The 13111-nt window shown below is 40.4% G+C and overlaps 1 protein-coding gene across 1 annotated transcript in view; it reads right to left on the reverse strand.

Annotated features, from left to right (window-relative positions):
• The window catches only part of MAN1A1 (mannosidase alpha class 1A member 1), a 210604-nt gene that overhangs the window by 17942 nt on the left and 179551 nt on the right, over positions 1-13111 (reverse strand). Inside the window, exons 9-10 of the mRNA XM_084624798.1 lie at positions 3168-3387; positions 2098-2270 (exon numbers count right to left, since the gene is read on the reverse strand). Of these exons, the coding sequence (XP_084480924.1) occupies positions 2098-2270; positions 3168-3387 (393 nt within the window). The remainder of the gene's footprint in view (positions 1-2097; positions 2271-3167; positions 3388-13111) is intronic.

Below are 13111 nucleotides of genomic sequence, written 5' to 3' on the forward strand. Positions count from 1 at the left end.
TCCTAAAAAAGCTGGCTGAGGAGATCTCTGGCCCATTGAGTTAATTTTTAATAAATCTTGGCATATCAGAAAAATGCCACAAAACTGGAAGAGTTCTAACATTGTGCCAGTATTCCAAAAAGGTAAGTGGCATGAGCCAGGTAACAATAGGTCTCTTACTTAGACATCAATCTCAGGCAAAATAAGGAAAACACTGATAGGGGGTTCACGTGATAAAGAATTAAAGGATAGGAATATAATGAATGCCAGTCAACATGGTTTTATGGAAAATAAGTCTTGTCAAACAAACTTGATTTCATTCTTAGATGAGATTACTAGTTTGGGTCACAAAGTAACTATGTAGATGTAACACTTAGATTTTTGTAAAATGTCTGACTTAGTACTACATGACATTGATTAAAAAAATCAAAACTACACAATATCTAAAAAGCATATGTTAAATGAATTATGAACTGGCTAATTGACAGAGCTCAGAAAATAATCATAAATAGGGAATCAACACTAAATGGGGTATTTCTACTGAGCTTCTGAAGAACTAGGTCTGATTCTATTCAACATTTACCTGAATGATCTGGAAGTAAATATAAAATCACCGCTAATAAAATTTGTGGGTGAGAGAAAAGAGTGCTGGAATGATAAATAATGATGAGTAGACAGGGCAGCGATACTGAGCGATCTGGATTGCTTGGTAAGCTGGGCCCATTCAAACAAAATGTGTTTTAATACAGCCAAATACAAAATTAATAATCCAGGAACAAGGACTGTATCCTGGAAAGCAGCGACTCTGAAAAGTATCTAGGGGTCATAGTGGAAAACAACTCAACAAGCACTCCCAGTGAGATGCTGTGGCTACCAGGGGCTAACACGATCCTTGGATGTATAAACAGGTTAATAACGAGCAGGAGTTGAGAATAGATTTTACCTCTGTATATGGCAATGGAGAGACTGAGCCTGGAATACTGAATACAGTTCTGATGTCCACGTTTTAGAAAGGATGTTGAAAAACAGGAGAGACAGTAGAATAGAGCCACAAAAACAATTTGAGAGCTGGAGAAGATACATTACAGTGATAGACTTAAAGATGTCAGTTTGGCTCATAAAACAAGATTGAGAAGTGACTTCATTATATTACATAAGTACTGTGATGGGGAGAAAATACCAGGTACTAAAGGACTCTTTAATCTAGCTGATAAAGATATAACAAGAACCAAAGATGGGAAGCTGAAACCAGACAATTCAATTAGGAAATAAGGCACAAACTTTAAACAATGAGGGTGAGTCCTGGTTTTTGGAACAAACTACCAAGGGAAGAGGTGGATTCTCTATCTCTTGATGTCTTCAAATCAAGACTGATGCCTTTCCGGAAGAGAAGCGTAAGCCCAACTCAAATTATGGTTTAGTCAAGTTATTTGACTCAGTACAGGAGTAACTGTGAAACATAGTGGCTTGTAATATGCAGGAGGTAAGACTAGATGATCTAATGGTTACTTGTGGCCTTAAACAATATGAATTAAGGCCAAGATTTTCAAAAGTGACTTAAGTTTTGAGACTCCTAAAATTGGCTGTCAAAAATCTCTGGTCACTTTTGAAATCTTGGCTGAAATTTACTTTAAGAAACCTATTCACTGTGTCATCAAAATGCAATTATTAAATATCCCTGACACAACACTTTTTGAAAAACATTTAATAATGTATATTTCCCCTAAAAATCAATTTTAGTGCATATTAGTGGTCATACAGCGGACACTGCTCAGATTTCCCCAATAAGCCCTGACTATGCACCTGGTACAGACCTGCAGGATTTCTGGCCTAAGAGGCAACTAACAAAGAAAAACTGTGAGGTGTTTTACGGATGTAGATAACTGGGAAGACTGGGTTTAGCCAAAGCCAAAATTATCTGATTTCATCTAAATCTCCAGAGAGTATTTTACTGCATTACCTGTTGTTTTAGACAAACAAATCACAAAATGAGCATGTTTACTGTTACTGAATAGTAGCAAAAGTAAATCATTTATCAAGATGTTAAGTTGTAATAGGAGAACTCTGTCTCAACAAACAAACTAAAAACGCACCACACAATCCCACAAAATGTGTTACCTCTACTGCTTCCCATCCCCACTGCCTGTATTTTGGATCATGAGTGAACCTCCACATATACATGTAGGTCTCTAGAACTTCAGGTCGCAAGATATAATATTTCTCATTTTGCCTTGTAGCAATGGCCTCTACACCTCCATCGAATCTGAAAGCTTCTGGTCCCAATTTCATACCTAGACAATAAAAATTAAATGTATAACAATGTTAGCAATGATTTTGTATGCAGGAATTTAACTATACATCTTCCAATTGTTTGAGTATTTTTTCACTGTAAATATAAGTATTAAGACCTACAAATGCTCCTTTTCAGGCACAAACCATGACAGTTTATGTAAATTACTAAACATTAATCATACTTTCATATGAAGTTAACATTACACATGTAGTCAACACTTTAGCCAGGGGTGACCAAACTCCTCCTTATAATTGTTATATTTGGGAAATCCCAATAGCTGGGTCAAAAGGGATATGCTGTATCAATGCTTTAAATTGCAGTTCTACTCCAAAGGGTAACTGTAAAACTTGTATTGTGGGATATTTCATGTGTATTGTGGCTGATTTTTTTCCAGTTCGCTCTGGAAAATTCACCGTGATTGGGTTCTTTCATCTTCTTGCTTCAGCAACTTTAAGAATGATCTTGAAGGACAAATTCTGCATTCAGTCATCTCTGTGTAACCCTACTCTCTAAATGTTACACAGGAGAAACTCTGAACAGAATGCTGTCCTTGTATTTAGAACTTCATTAATAGTTCTATGTATGCACAAATGAACAGAATCCATTTAATCTGTGGTGGGTTCAACAGAGCTGGAGGGAGCAAAAATATTTTTGTCACTAATGAAAGAAGATGAGATGCAACAGACACAGACAGCATATCTGTTGACAATGAGGGACCATTTTTAGAGTCACTATTCAGAGCAAAACAACAGTTTAAATGAGGGAACAAAAAGGACTTTACATTAATTTTACAGAGTTCCATACAATACCTTCTGCACCTGTTTTAACCAGGACAGAATTATAGATAAAGATTAAATCACAGCTAATCTCTCAAAATTCATCATACTGTACTTACTTGTACGATCATAAGACTCATGACACGTGCGAGCAATTTCAGCACCAAGTTCAATATGACGCCCAGTTTTATCATTGGGTGCCCCATCTGCACCCAGCGCAAACATGCCTCCAGCAAAACACGTCAGATGTCCCATTTTATGTTCAAGCAGGCCACCCTTCCACTCAGCAATGTACGTCAGACCTCCACTAGATTTCCGGATCAGATGGGTTTCTATGGACTGCAAAAATATACATTTTTAAGCCAAATTTACTACTTTGTAAGCAATGTGTGAAATACAAAGGCAAAATTGCACAAAATAGGAAAGTAATAAATTTACACTCATCCAGCTTTTTTTGTTTTCAGTTTTATCTTCAGTATAGTTTTTGCTTTGATTTTATTTGCCACTAATGATGCTAATTAACCTCTAGCCCAAAGAAAATGCAACTCTTCTTTACCAGCGCAGGTTGGCATACAACAACATGATAAATTTGCTGAGACTGTCTGTATACTACCTGGTAAATTTTCTAAAAATGTTGAATTAAAAAGATAAGAAAATACCATTTTATGATTCAGATCTTCCCCTCAGTTTTATGAAAAGCATATCTTGTATACATAGGATATATTTTTAATGGCTTCAGTGATTTAGCTTGCAAATTTTCCATCTTAAAATACTACTGTACTCAAAGGATATAGTTATGGTATCAAATATAATTGTGTAGTAATGTGATTGTCAACGGGTTAATTGCGATACTCAAAATACTAGAGGTTGGAGCCATGCTCCACCTCCTCCCCTTACTTTGTTTTGTTCGTGCACATTTTCTCCCACTGTTTGTTATATAGCTGAATAAAGCAGCAGGTTCCCAGACTGCAGCACTGCAACTAAAGTGTGTTTCTTATGCGCTGAGTGGGTCTCTTCACAAAACTGGTGAGGAGGAAGAAGATAAAAATGGTAATTCATGGGAAAACTGAGGAGTTTAATTCAGAACATGAAGATTGACAGCAATATATTGGAAGATTGGGCCACTATGTTATTGCAAATGAGATTATAGATCAGGACAAAACAGAAAGCAATTTTCCTCAGTGTCTGACAGTAAAACCCACTGTCTCTTAAGGAGTTTGTTACAACCTCAGAAACCAGGAGATAAGAGTTTGAATGACCTTCAGAAGACTTTAACAGAGTACTACATGCCAAAGCCAAACATTATTACAGAATGTTTTGAGTTTCATACTAGAATGAGGTGGCAAGGTGAAAGTGTACCTGTGTATGTGTCACAACTAAAAAGACTAATGGAATATTGGTAATTTGGAAGCGTCCTAGAGGACATGTTGTGGGACAGATTTGTTTGTGGTATCAGTAATAAGAGAATTCAAAGACAACTGCTGTCAGAGGGGAACTTAACCTGGCCCAAAGCAGCAGAATTAGCAACAGCAATGGAAGCAGTGAAAAGCTTACGAGGTTTGCACTTAGAATGCAGGGACAATCAAGCTGATACAATATGCAAAATGCTAAGCCAGCTGCAAGGGACAGCCCAATGCCGTAAGTGCCTCAAGACTGGACACTCAGCCAGATGATGCAAAGCAAACAGCATCTCAAGCCCAGACGGGGTAGACTGAAAAAAACAGAGCAAACAGAAGAAAGCAGAAAGGAAGACACAAAGGAGGTACACACTATGTATTGTCTATAAGGGAAGAACGTGGGACCTTACAAAGTAACAGTAGAGTTAAATACAGGGGTTTCAGCTACTGCAATCAATGAATCTACAAACATATCAACAATGCAAAGCAGAACCGAGCCTGATAGTGAATGCAAGAATGACCCTGAGTGCCTACAGCAGAGAACCCAGCAAGGGAAGTAGATGCTGTGCTTGCCCCTGTAAAATATAAAAGCCAAAAGAAAAATTTAGCAGTCCTAGTGGTCAAGGGACAAAGGCAAAACCTGGGAGGTTGAGACTGGTTCCAAGAACTAAAACTAAACTGGGAAGAAATTTTCAAATTAGATCGTAGCACAATACCAGCATTCCAGGAAATCCTATATGCTCACCCAGCCACTTTTAAAGAAAGGTTAGGGACCTTGGATGGTGTAAAAGCCAGGATTTACACCCAGGATGGGGTCATACCAAATACTTTAAAGCAACTCCAGTTCCTTAAGGTTTCAGAAAAAAAGACAGACTGAGTTGCACAGACTGGAAAAGAAGGTATCATTTCACCAGTGCAATTTTCTGAATGGGTCACACGTACAGTTCCTGTGGTTAAACCCAAGACCATCCATATCTATGGGAATTATAAAGTCAGGTGTGTCAAGGCTTCAGGTTAGACTATTACCCCATTCCATGGATGGAGGACTTGCTGGCAGTGTTAGGTAGAAGTTCAAAAATTTAGTAAGCTGGACATGTTGCAGGCATACCAACTGATGAGGCTGGAGCAGGATTGTAAAGACAAAAAAAGTTACCCCTAGAAACAACCACAGGGGCTTATACCACACAATAGATTGCCATATGGAATATTGTTAACATGTGGAATTTTGCCAAGGCCATCTGTCAAGGTTCCTCCCCCACTCTGAACTCTAGGGTACAGATGTGGGGACCTGCATGAAAAACCTCCTAAGCTTATCTTTACCAGCTTAGGTCAAAACTTCCCCAAGGTACAAAATATTCCACCCGTTGTCCTGGCCGCTACCACCACCAAACTAATACTGGTTACTGGGGAAGAGCTGTTTGGACGCATCCTTCCCCCCAAAATACTTCCCAAAACCTTGCACCCCACTTCCTGGACAAGGTTTGGTAAAAAGCCTCACCAATTTGCCTAGGTGACTACAGACCCAGACCCTTGGATCTTAAGAACAATGAACAATCCTCCCAACACTTGCACCCCCCCTTTCCTGGGAAATGTTGGATAAAAAGCCTCACCAATTTGCATAGGTGACCACAGACCCAAACCCTTGGATCTGAGAACAATGAAAAAGCATTCAGTTTTCTTACAAGAAGACTTTTAATAAAAATAGAAGTAAACAGAAATGAAGAAATCCCCCCTGTAAAATCAGGATGGTAGATATCTTACAGGGTAATTAGATTCAAAAACATAGAGAACCCCTCTAGGCAAAACCTTAAGTTACAAAAAAGATACACAGACAGAAATAGTTATTCTATTCAGCACAATTCTTTTCTCAGCCATTTAAAGAAATCATAATCTAACACATACCTAGCTAGATTACTTACTAAAAGTTCTAAGACTCCATTTCTGGTCTATCCCCGACAAAGACAGACTATAGACAGACCCACAGACCCTTTGTTTCTCTCCCTCCTCCCAGCTTTTGAAAGTATCTTGTCTCCTCATTGGTCATTTTGGTCAGGTGCCAGTGAGGTTACCTTTAGCTTCTTAACCCTTTACAGGTGAGAGGAGCTTTCCCCTGGCCAGGAGGGATTTCAAAGGGGTTTACCCTTCCCTTTATATTTATGACATCATCACAAGCAGAAATGACACTGAACATCTATCAACACTGGAGAAGATTTGAGGCAGCAGCAGTCCGCTTACAGAAAAATAAATGCTTTTTGATGACACCAGAAGTGGTCAGGGGTGCTGGAACAATTTGTACAGTGGGGGTGCTGAGAGCCATTGACCCGAACTTCAAACCCTGTATATGATGGAAACCACTTCAAGCCAGGGTGTAGTCAAGTGATCATCAAGGGCTATTCAGAACATTATGAGCTGCAGCTATGATCTAGCCCTCCCTTACTTCCTGTTTAGCTCGCCTGTCTTTTCCCCCTGCTCTGTTTGCTATGTAGTTGAATAAAGCAGCACGTTCCCAGCTTGCAGTGCTATAAGTAATGAGTATTTCTTGTGCACTGAATGGTTCCTTTACAAAAAAAAGTGTTATTTAAATTGATGTACTTTACATATTCCAGAAGTGAACATACTAAAGCTCTGACGCTGTACTGAGAAATGTAGCTGCAGAAGCCTACCCACATGAAACCCTGGCGCACAGCTAAAAGCCAGCAGAGCTCCACATGAACTCAGGGTTCTGCCTAGGCAGTTCTCAGTGTATGATGTCTTGGAGACCTCTGAAAAACCCAGCAATAAAAATGCTGAAATATACTCGTGAGAAAGAATTAGGAGTAGGGGAAGTCTGTCATCACAAGATTTAGGGAAATCTGAACACACTATGTACGTACCAGAAGGTACACTGTGTGTAAGGGGACTGTTGCCCCCTTACTAACATTCAGTGGGGGTGTTTTAGTTGCTAGCTCCCAGTACTAAAAAGGGGGGAAGCGTCGATGGGGAATCAGGACCCTGAGACTCATAGTCCCCAGGAACAATAGGGAGACGCCAATGCTTCAGGTCAGCCTCAATGACAGGACGGGCAGGCGAATCAGAGAGTCAGGAGGCCAGGGAGGTCCTGGTCCTCCGTGTGAACTGGATTTGCCTGAGTCAGACAGAGTGGGACCAAGCTAAGCTGGGGAGCAGAGCTGTGCCAGATCCAGAGAGGCCAGAAAAGTAGCCCAGAGAGAGCAGACCCTGTCCTGGGAGCAGAGCTGCAACCCCAAAGCTAGAGGCACAGCCCAGAGAGAGCAGACTTGCCCTGGGAGCAGAGCTGCAACAACCAGAGCCAGAGGGGCCAGAAAAGCACCCCAGGAAGCAGGTCAGTGCTGGGAGCAGAGTCACAGAAGCAGCCTGCAGAGCAGACCTGTCCTGGGAGCAGAGCTTAGCAACCAGAGGCAGAGGGGCCAAAGAAGCAGCCCCATGGAGTTGGAGGCAGACCAGCAGCAGCGCTGAGACAGTGGTGGAGCTGGGGCTGGAGAGCAGGTGGGGAGAACAAGGGGGACCCTGGGCAGTGGGTCCAGCACAGGGAGATGCCTCAGCCAAGAGGCTCTGCAGGCCAGGTTTGGATTGTAACCCCGACAGGGCAGGGGTGACACTGGGAAGAAGGGTCCTACCACTTAGAGCCTGAGAGCATGTGGCCACCACCAGAGCGAGCGTCCAACCCACAGCATCCCTACAGCACAGCCAGGCCTGAGAAAAAGGCCTGGGACTTACAAGGAACAGACTGTGAACTGCCCTGACATTCCAGAGACATTGTTTGTGATGTTCCCTGCCACAGAGCGGGTTGATGTGTTTCCTTTAACCTTTCCCATTTTTCCTTATTCTTTTTAAAATTAATTGTTGATTAAATAACTTGCATTTGCTTTAAATTGTATGTAATGGCCAGTGGGTCAGGGAAGTGCCCAGTGCAGAGAGAGTACCCCGGAGTGGGGACACTGTAGCCCGTCCTAGGTAATCACAGCAGGGTTGGGGGTCGAGCCCCCCAGGAATCCTGGGCCCAGCCTTGTTGGGGTTACGAGGACTCTGCCAGATAGGAGAGTGGAAGGGGAGTCCTCAAGGGCAGGGAGGCCACCGGGTAAAGGAAGTGGAAGCGAGGACTCAGATCCTTTCGCTAGCCCACTTACCGGGGTAATGCAGAAGCCAGGAAAGTTCCCCACAATAGCGGGACTATTCCCCCGCTTACATAGAATCATAGAATATCAGGGTTGGAAGGGACCTCAGGAGGTCATCTAGTCCAACCCCCTGCTCAAAGCAGGACCAATCCCCAATTAAATCATCCCAGCCAGGGCTTTGTCAAGCCTGACCTTAAAAACTTCTAAGGAAGGAGATTCTACCACCTCCCTAGGTAACGCATTCCAGTGTTTCACCACCCTCCTAGTGAAAAAGTTTTTCCTAATATCCAACCTAAACCTCCCCCACTGCAACTTGAGACCATTACTCCTTGTCCTGTCCTCTTCTACCACTGAGAATAGTCTAGAACCATCCTCTCTGGAACCACCTCTCAGGTAGTTGAAAGCAGCTATCAAATCCCCCCTCATTCTTCTCTTCTGCAGACTAAACAATCCCAGTTCCCTCAGCCTCTCCTCATAAGTCATGTGTTCCAGACCCCTAATCATTTTTGTTGCCCTTCGCTGGACTCTCTCCAATTTAGCCACAAATGTATCATGAGATTAAATGGGAGGCATAAAGAAAAATCTGAAAACATAAGATGACAGTCACAGGGAATGGGACCCATGTGCTCTTGAAAGGGACTGAAGATGAACAATGCTATTGTTTATTCAGTTGTCCACCAAATGCTTAGTTTATTCCATTACAATAATAAAACCCAAAAGGATGGCTGGAAGATAAATTAAAGGGAAGATAAATTTGATAGTCCACACTAAATCACCCCCTGCCCCCCTCCCCCAAAAAACAGTACAGGGAACCATTAAAAAACAAAGATAAAAACAATAAACTGACCATACATGGGAAGTATTGATCATAGTTATTTGTTCCCTTTTAATGCCAATGTTATTTTTAGTAGCAATAAAGGTCTTCTATATACTGTAACATCAGCAGAAAATTCTTTATTAACTTTTACTGCATCTATCCATCAAGGTACTTATGTTGTGCTATCTGAGCACCTACAAAAATAAAGCCAACAAATTCTGAAAACTACTAACTTTGTCTTTGTCTCTCCTATGCCTAAGGATTTACCAGTGACACTTTGTCTTTTCTCTGGCATCACTTACTGACTTAGGAAGTTCCTCAACCTATTCTTCCTCCTCTTTTGGATTCCTTTGAATTCCCTGTAGCTACCCCAGTTTCAGGCAATTCAGTTTTCCTCACATGATACAGAACTTTGCTAAAAAATTACAACTGCTTGAAAAAAAAAATCCTCACACATTTTTGAAAACTCTGTTTTGGGAACTGAAAATGTGGGTTTTGGCAGATGAAGACTTCCTTCCATTTTGACGATAAAGATACAAGTCAGGGGGTTCTCACACTTTCCTAATGTGGATCTTATGCTAATGTAGGGTTGGAAGGGATTCACAAGGTTCACCCCCACACAATATTGGGGCAAAATTAAATATACCTAGATCATCTCTGACTATTTAAAAGACTGTTCTTCAAAACTTCCAATGACAAGGATTCCACAACATCCCCTGGTAACCTGTTCTGGAGCTTAACTCTCCTTACAGAAAACTTTTCCTCAAATGTAACCTAAATCTCTCTTGTTGTAAACTGAGCTGACTACTTCTTGTCCTATCCTCAGTGGACATGGAGAACAACTGATCACCGTTCTCTTTATAACAATCTTTTACACATTTGAACGCTATCAGGTCTCCCCCTCGGTCTTCTTTTCTTTAGACGAAGCTTGACCAATTCTTTTATCTTTCTTAATTGGTCTTGCTTTCTAAACCTCTTATTTTGTTGCTCTCCTCTGGGCTCTCTCCAATTTGTTCACATCTGTCTTGAAGCGTGGTCCCCAGAGCTGGACACAGTATTTCAGCTGAGGCCTCACCAGTGCTGAGTAGAGCAGAACAATTACCTCTTGTGTCTTACATGTAACACAGAATGATACTAACTGCATCACATTGTTGACTCATATTTAATGTGTGATACACTATACCCCCCAGATCCTTTTCAGCAGTACTACTGCCTTGCCAGTTATTCCCCATTTTGTAGTCGTGCATTTTATTTTTCCTTCCTTAATGTAGTACTTTGCACTTGTCTCTACTGAATTTCATCTTGTTGAATTCAGACCAATTCTCCAATTTGTCAAGGTCATTTTGAATTTAAGTCCTGTTCTTCGAAGTGCCTGCAACCCCTCCCCACTTGGTGTCATCCACAACTTTTATACGAATACTCTCCAATCCATTATCTGTCATTAATGAAAATACTGAATAGCACCAGACCCCGAACAGGCCCCTGTGGGCCCCTACTAGATACTTTCTCCCAGTTGGACAGATAACGACTTTTTGAGTATGTGTTTTCAACCACTTGTGCATCCACCTTATAGGAATTTCATCCAAACCACATTTCCCTAGTTTGCTTATGAAACTGTCATGTGGGACTTTGAGAGCGTGAGTGTGTCTCGTATACCCCTATTTTTTCCCGATTTATCCTCTTCCTTTCATTCTCCCCCACTTTCCCCCCTGGAACCTTCAGTGTTGTTTTTCTTCTTCCTCCATCCCAAATGCTCCCTCCTGGGTTCTCTCTCTTCCTTAGCCTATTTGGAATAGAGGCTGGAACATGGATTCTGCTCCCCTTCCAATATGGCTGGCAACAGGATTACAGAGATTGCATTCCAAATGCATGAAAAATTGCTTTTCTGTCAGGTGGGGAAGCGTCTTTCTTTTGGAGTAGCTGGGTAATTATTTTTTTAAAGAATGTTGTTTAAAGCTTGTTTTCATTGGTTATTCCAATAGGGTTTAAAATATTTTCATTTATAATTATATAACTAAGAAGTTGGACTCAAAGAAGCTTGTAGTGAAATATATTACTGCATAATTGTATTGGAAAGTAAAAATAAACAGACAAAGAATTTCCAGACACTTTCAACTGCTATGCAATAAAATGATTTTTGTGTTATAATAAAATAAGCTATTATTTAAGATAGCCTATAGTTGTGTGGGTAACTGCTTTCTGAATATTAGTAAATTCTAATATTAAACTGTCAATAATTTAAGACAAAACAACCTCAAACTAAAACTTTTTGTAAACCGAAAGGGCAAACCTGTCTCAGAGTAGCATCCCTTAAAAAAAAAAATCACTATTCTGGTAACAGTTGGTAATTCTACAATAAATTATCTAGCAGCTAGATTGGGTACATTAAAATAAACCAATTCATAAATCAAACTATTATACATAGCAAAGATTGATTTAATTCCCATGCATGATAAAGCCACTGATCATCATGAAGCCACTTAAAGGCCTGATCCAAAGTGGAATCAATAGACTCTAGTGATTATAGTTAAGGCTGCGAGGTAGTTTGTATTATAAAACTTAATTTTGAAACACAAACACATCTTTCACAAAAGCCCAATAAATTGGTCCCTACCTCCAATCACTGCCCACCTGATCTCCACTCTTTCTTACTGATCTCTACTCTTTCCCTAACAATGCCAACTGGTTGCCCTGAAAGATTAAGTCCATGTGTCAGTGTTCTTCTGGCATGAATGGATTAAGTTAAATTGGAAAAAGTCAGTCTTATTTTGGAATAAGTGTCTCCACACATGGAGTTAATCAGGAATAATTCCTGGTGCAGCCAAGCATTAAAATATGAGCTCTTGTAGTCTCTGAATTTTAGTGGTATGTTGCAGTCCCAATCCCATATAAATTAGTATTTCACAATTTGTGGTGTGAAAAGTTCTGGCAGGGAAATCAAGTCTCTAAAATGTATTAGAAAAGGATATTGGTGTGGGGTAGTGGTAAAGGGAATCTTTATAGATGAATAGTTCAGGACAGCATGAAATTCAAAATTGTCTACTTATGGCCAATTTATTTTCCTTTTTATATAATACATAGATTTTTTTTTTAAAACATACATGTCATTTATTTTAACTTTTAACTCAATTTCAACAAAGATTTGATCTCGGAATAATTCCAATGATGTTTCCCCACTTGTGAATCTGGTGGTTTCACATTTATCACTATGAGATAAATTTATTATTTCATTCTACATAGTGAAATATTCTCTACATGAACCAATTTACAGCATCTGCAAGGAATCAAAAAACTAGAAGAGGTGGTTTTTGATTAGATGAAAATACATTACTGATGGATAATTGTTTGGAACTGGTATAGTTTTCCTTCACAGTAAACAGAAATGTATTTGAGAGAACAGGGGCAAGAGTACAGTTAGCACTCTATCAAGACAGCTAGAATAGAGGGTGCAATGCAAGAGGTTGCAGGGAGGAAGTGGCTGGAGTGTATCATCATAAAGGGAACAGCAGCAGATGCTACCTGGGAGCAGTTTAATAACAAAATGACAGCTAACATAAGGCTGCAGAGATAGGAAGAGAAGGAAAAAAGGAATGTTGTGGGCTAGAAAGCAGCTTAGAGGAGTCTCCACTGCCTGTTCTTTCAATCCCCTCCTCCCTGCACATGGGTTTAACTTTTTGGAGAGGAGGGAGGGAAGTCCTCCATTTTCAAATTCTTCC

The sequence above is a fragment of the Lepidochelys olivacea genome (assembly GCF_965140295.1).
Source record: "Lepidochelys olivacea isolate rLepOli2 genome assembly, chromosome: 3".
In the NCBI taxonomy this organism is placed as follows: Eukaryota; Metazoa; Chordata; order Testudines; family Cheloniidae; genus Lepidochelys; species Lepidochelys olivacea.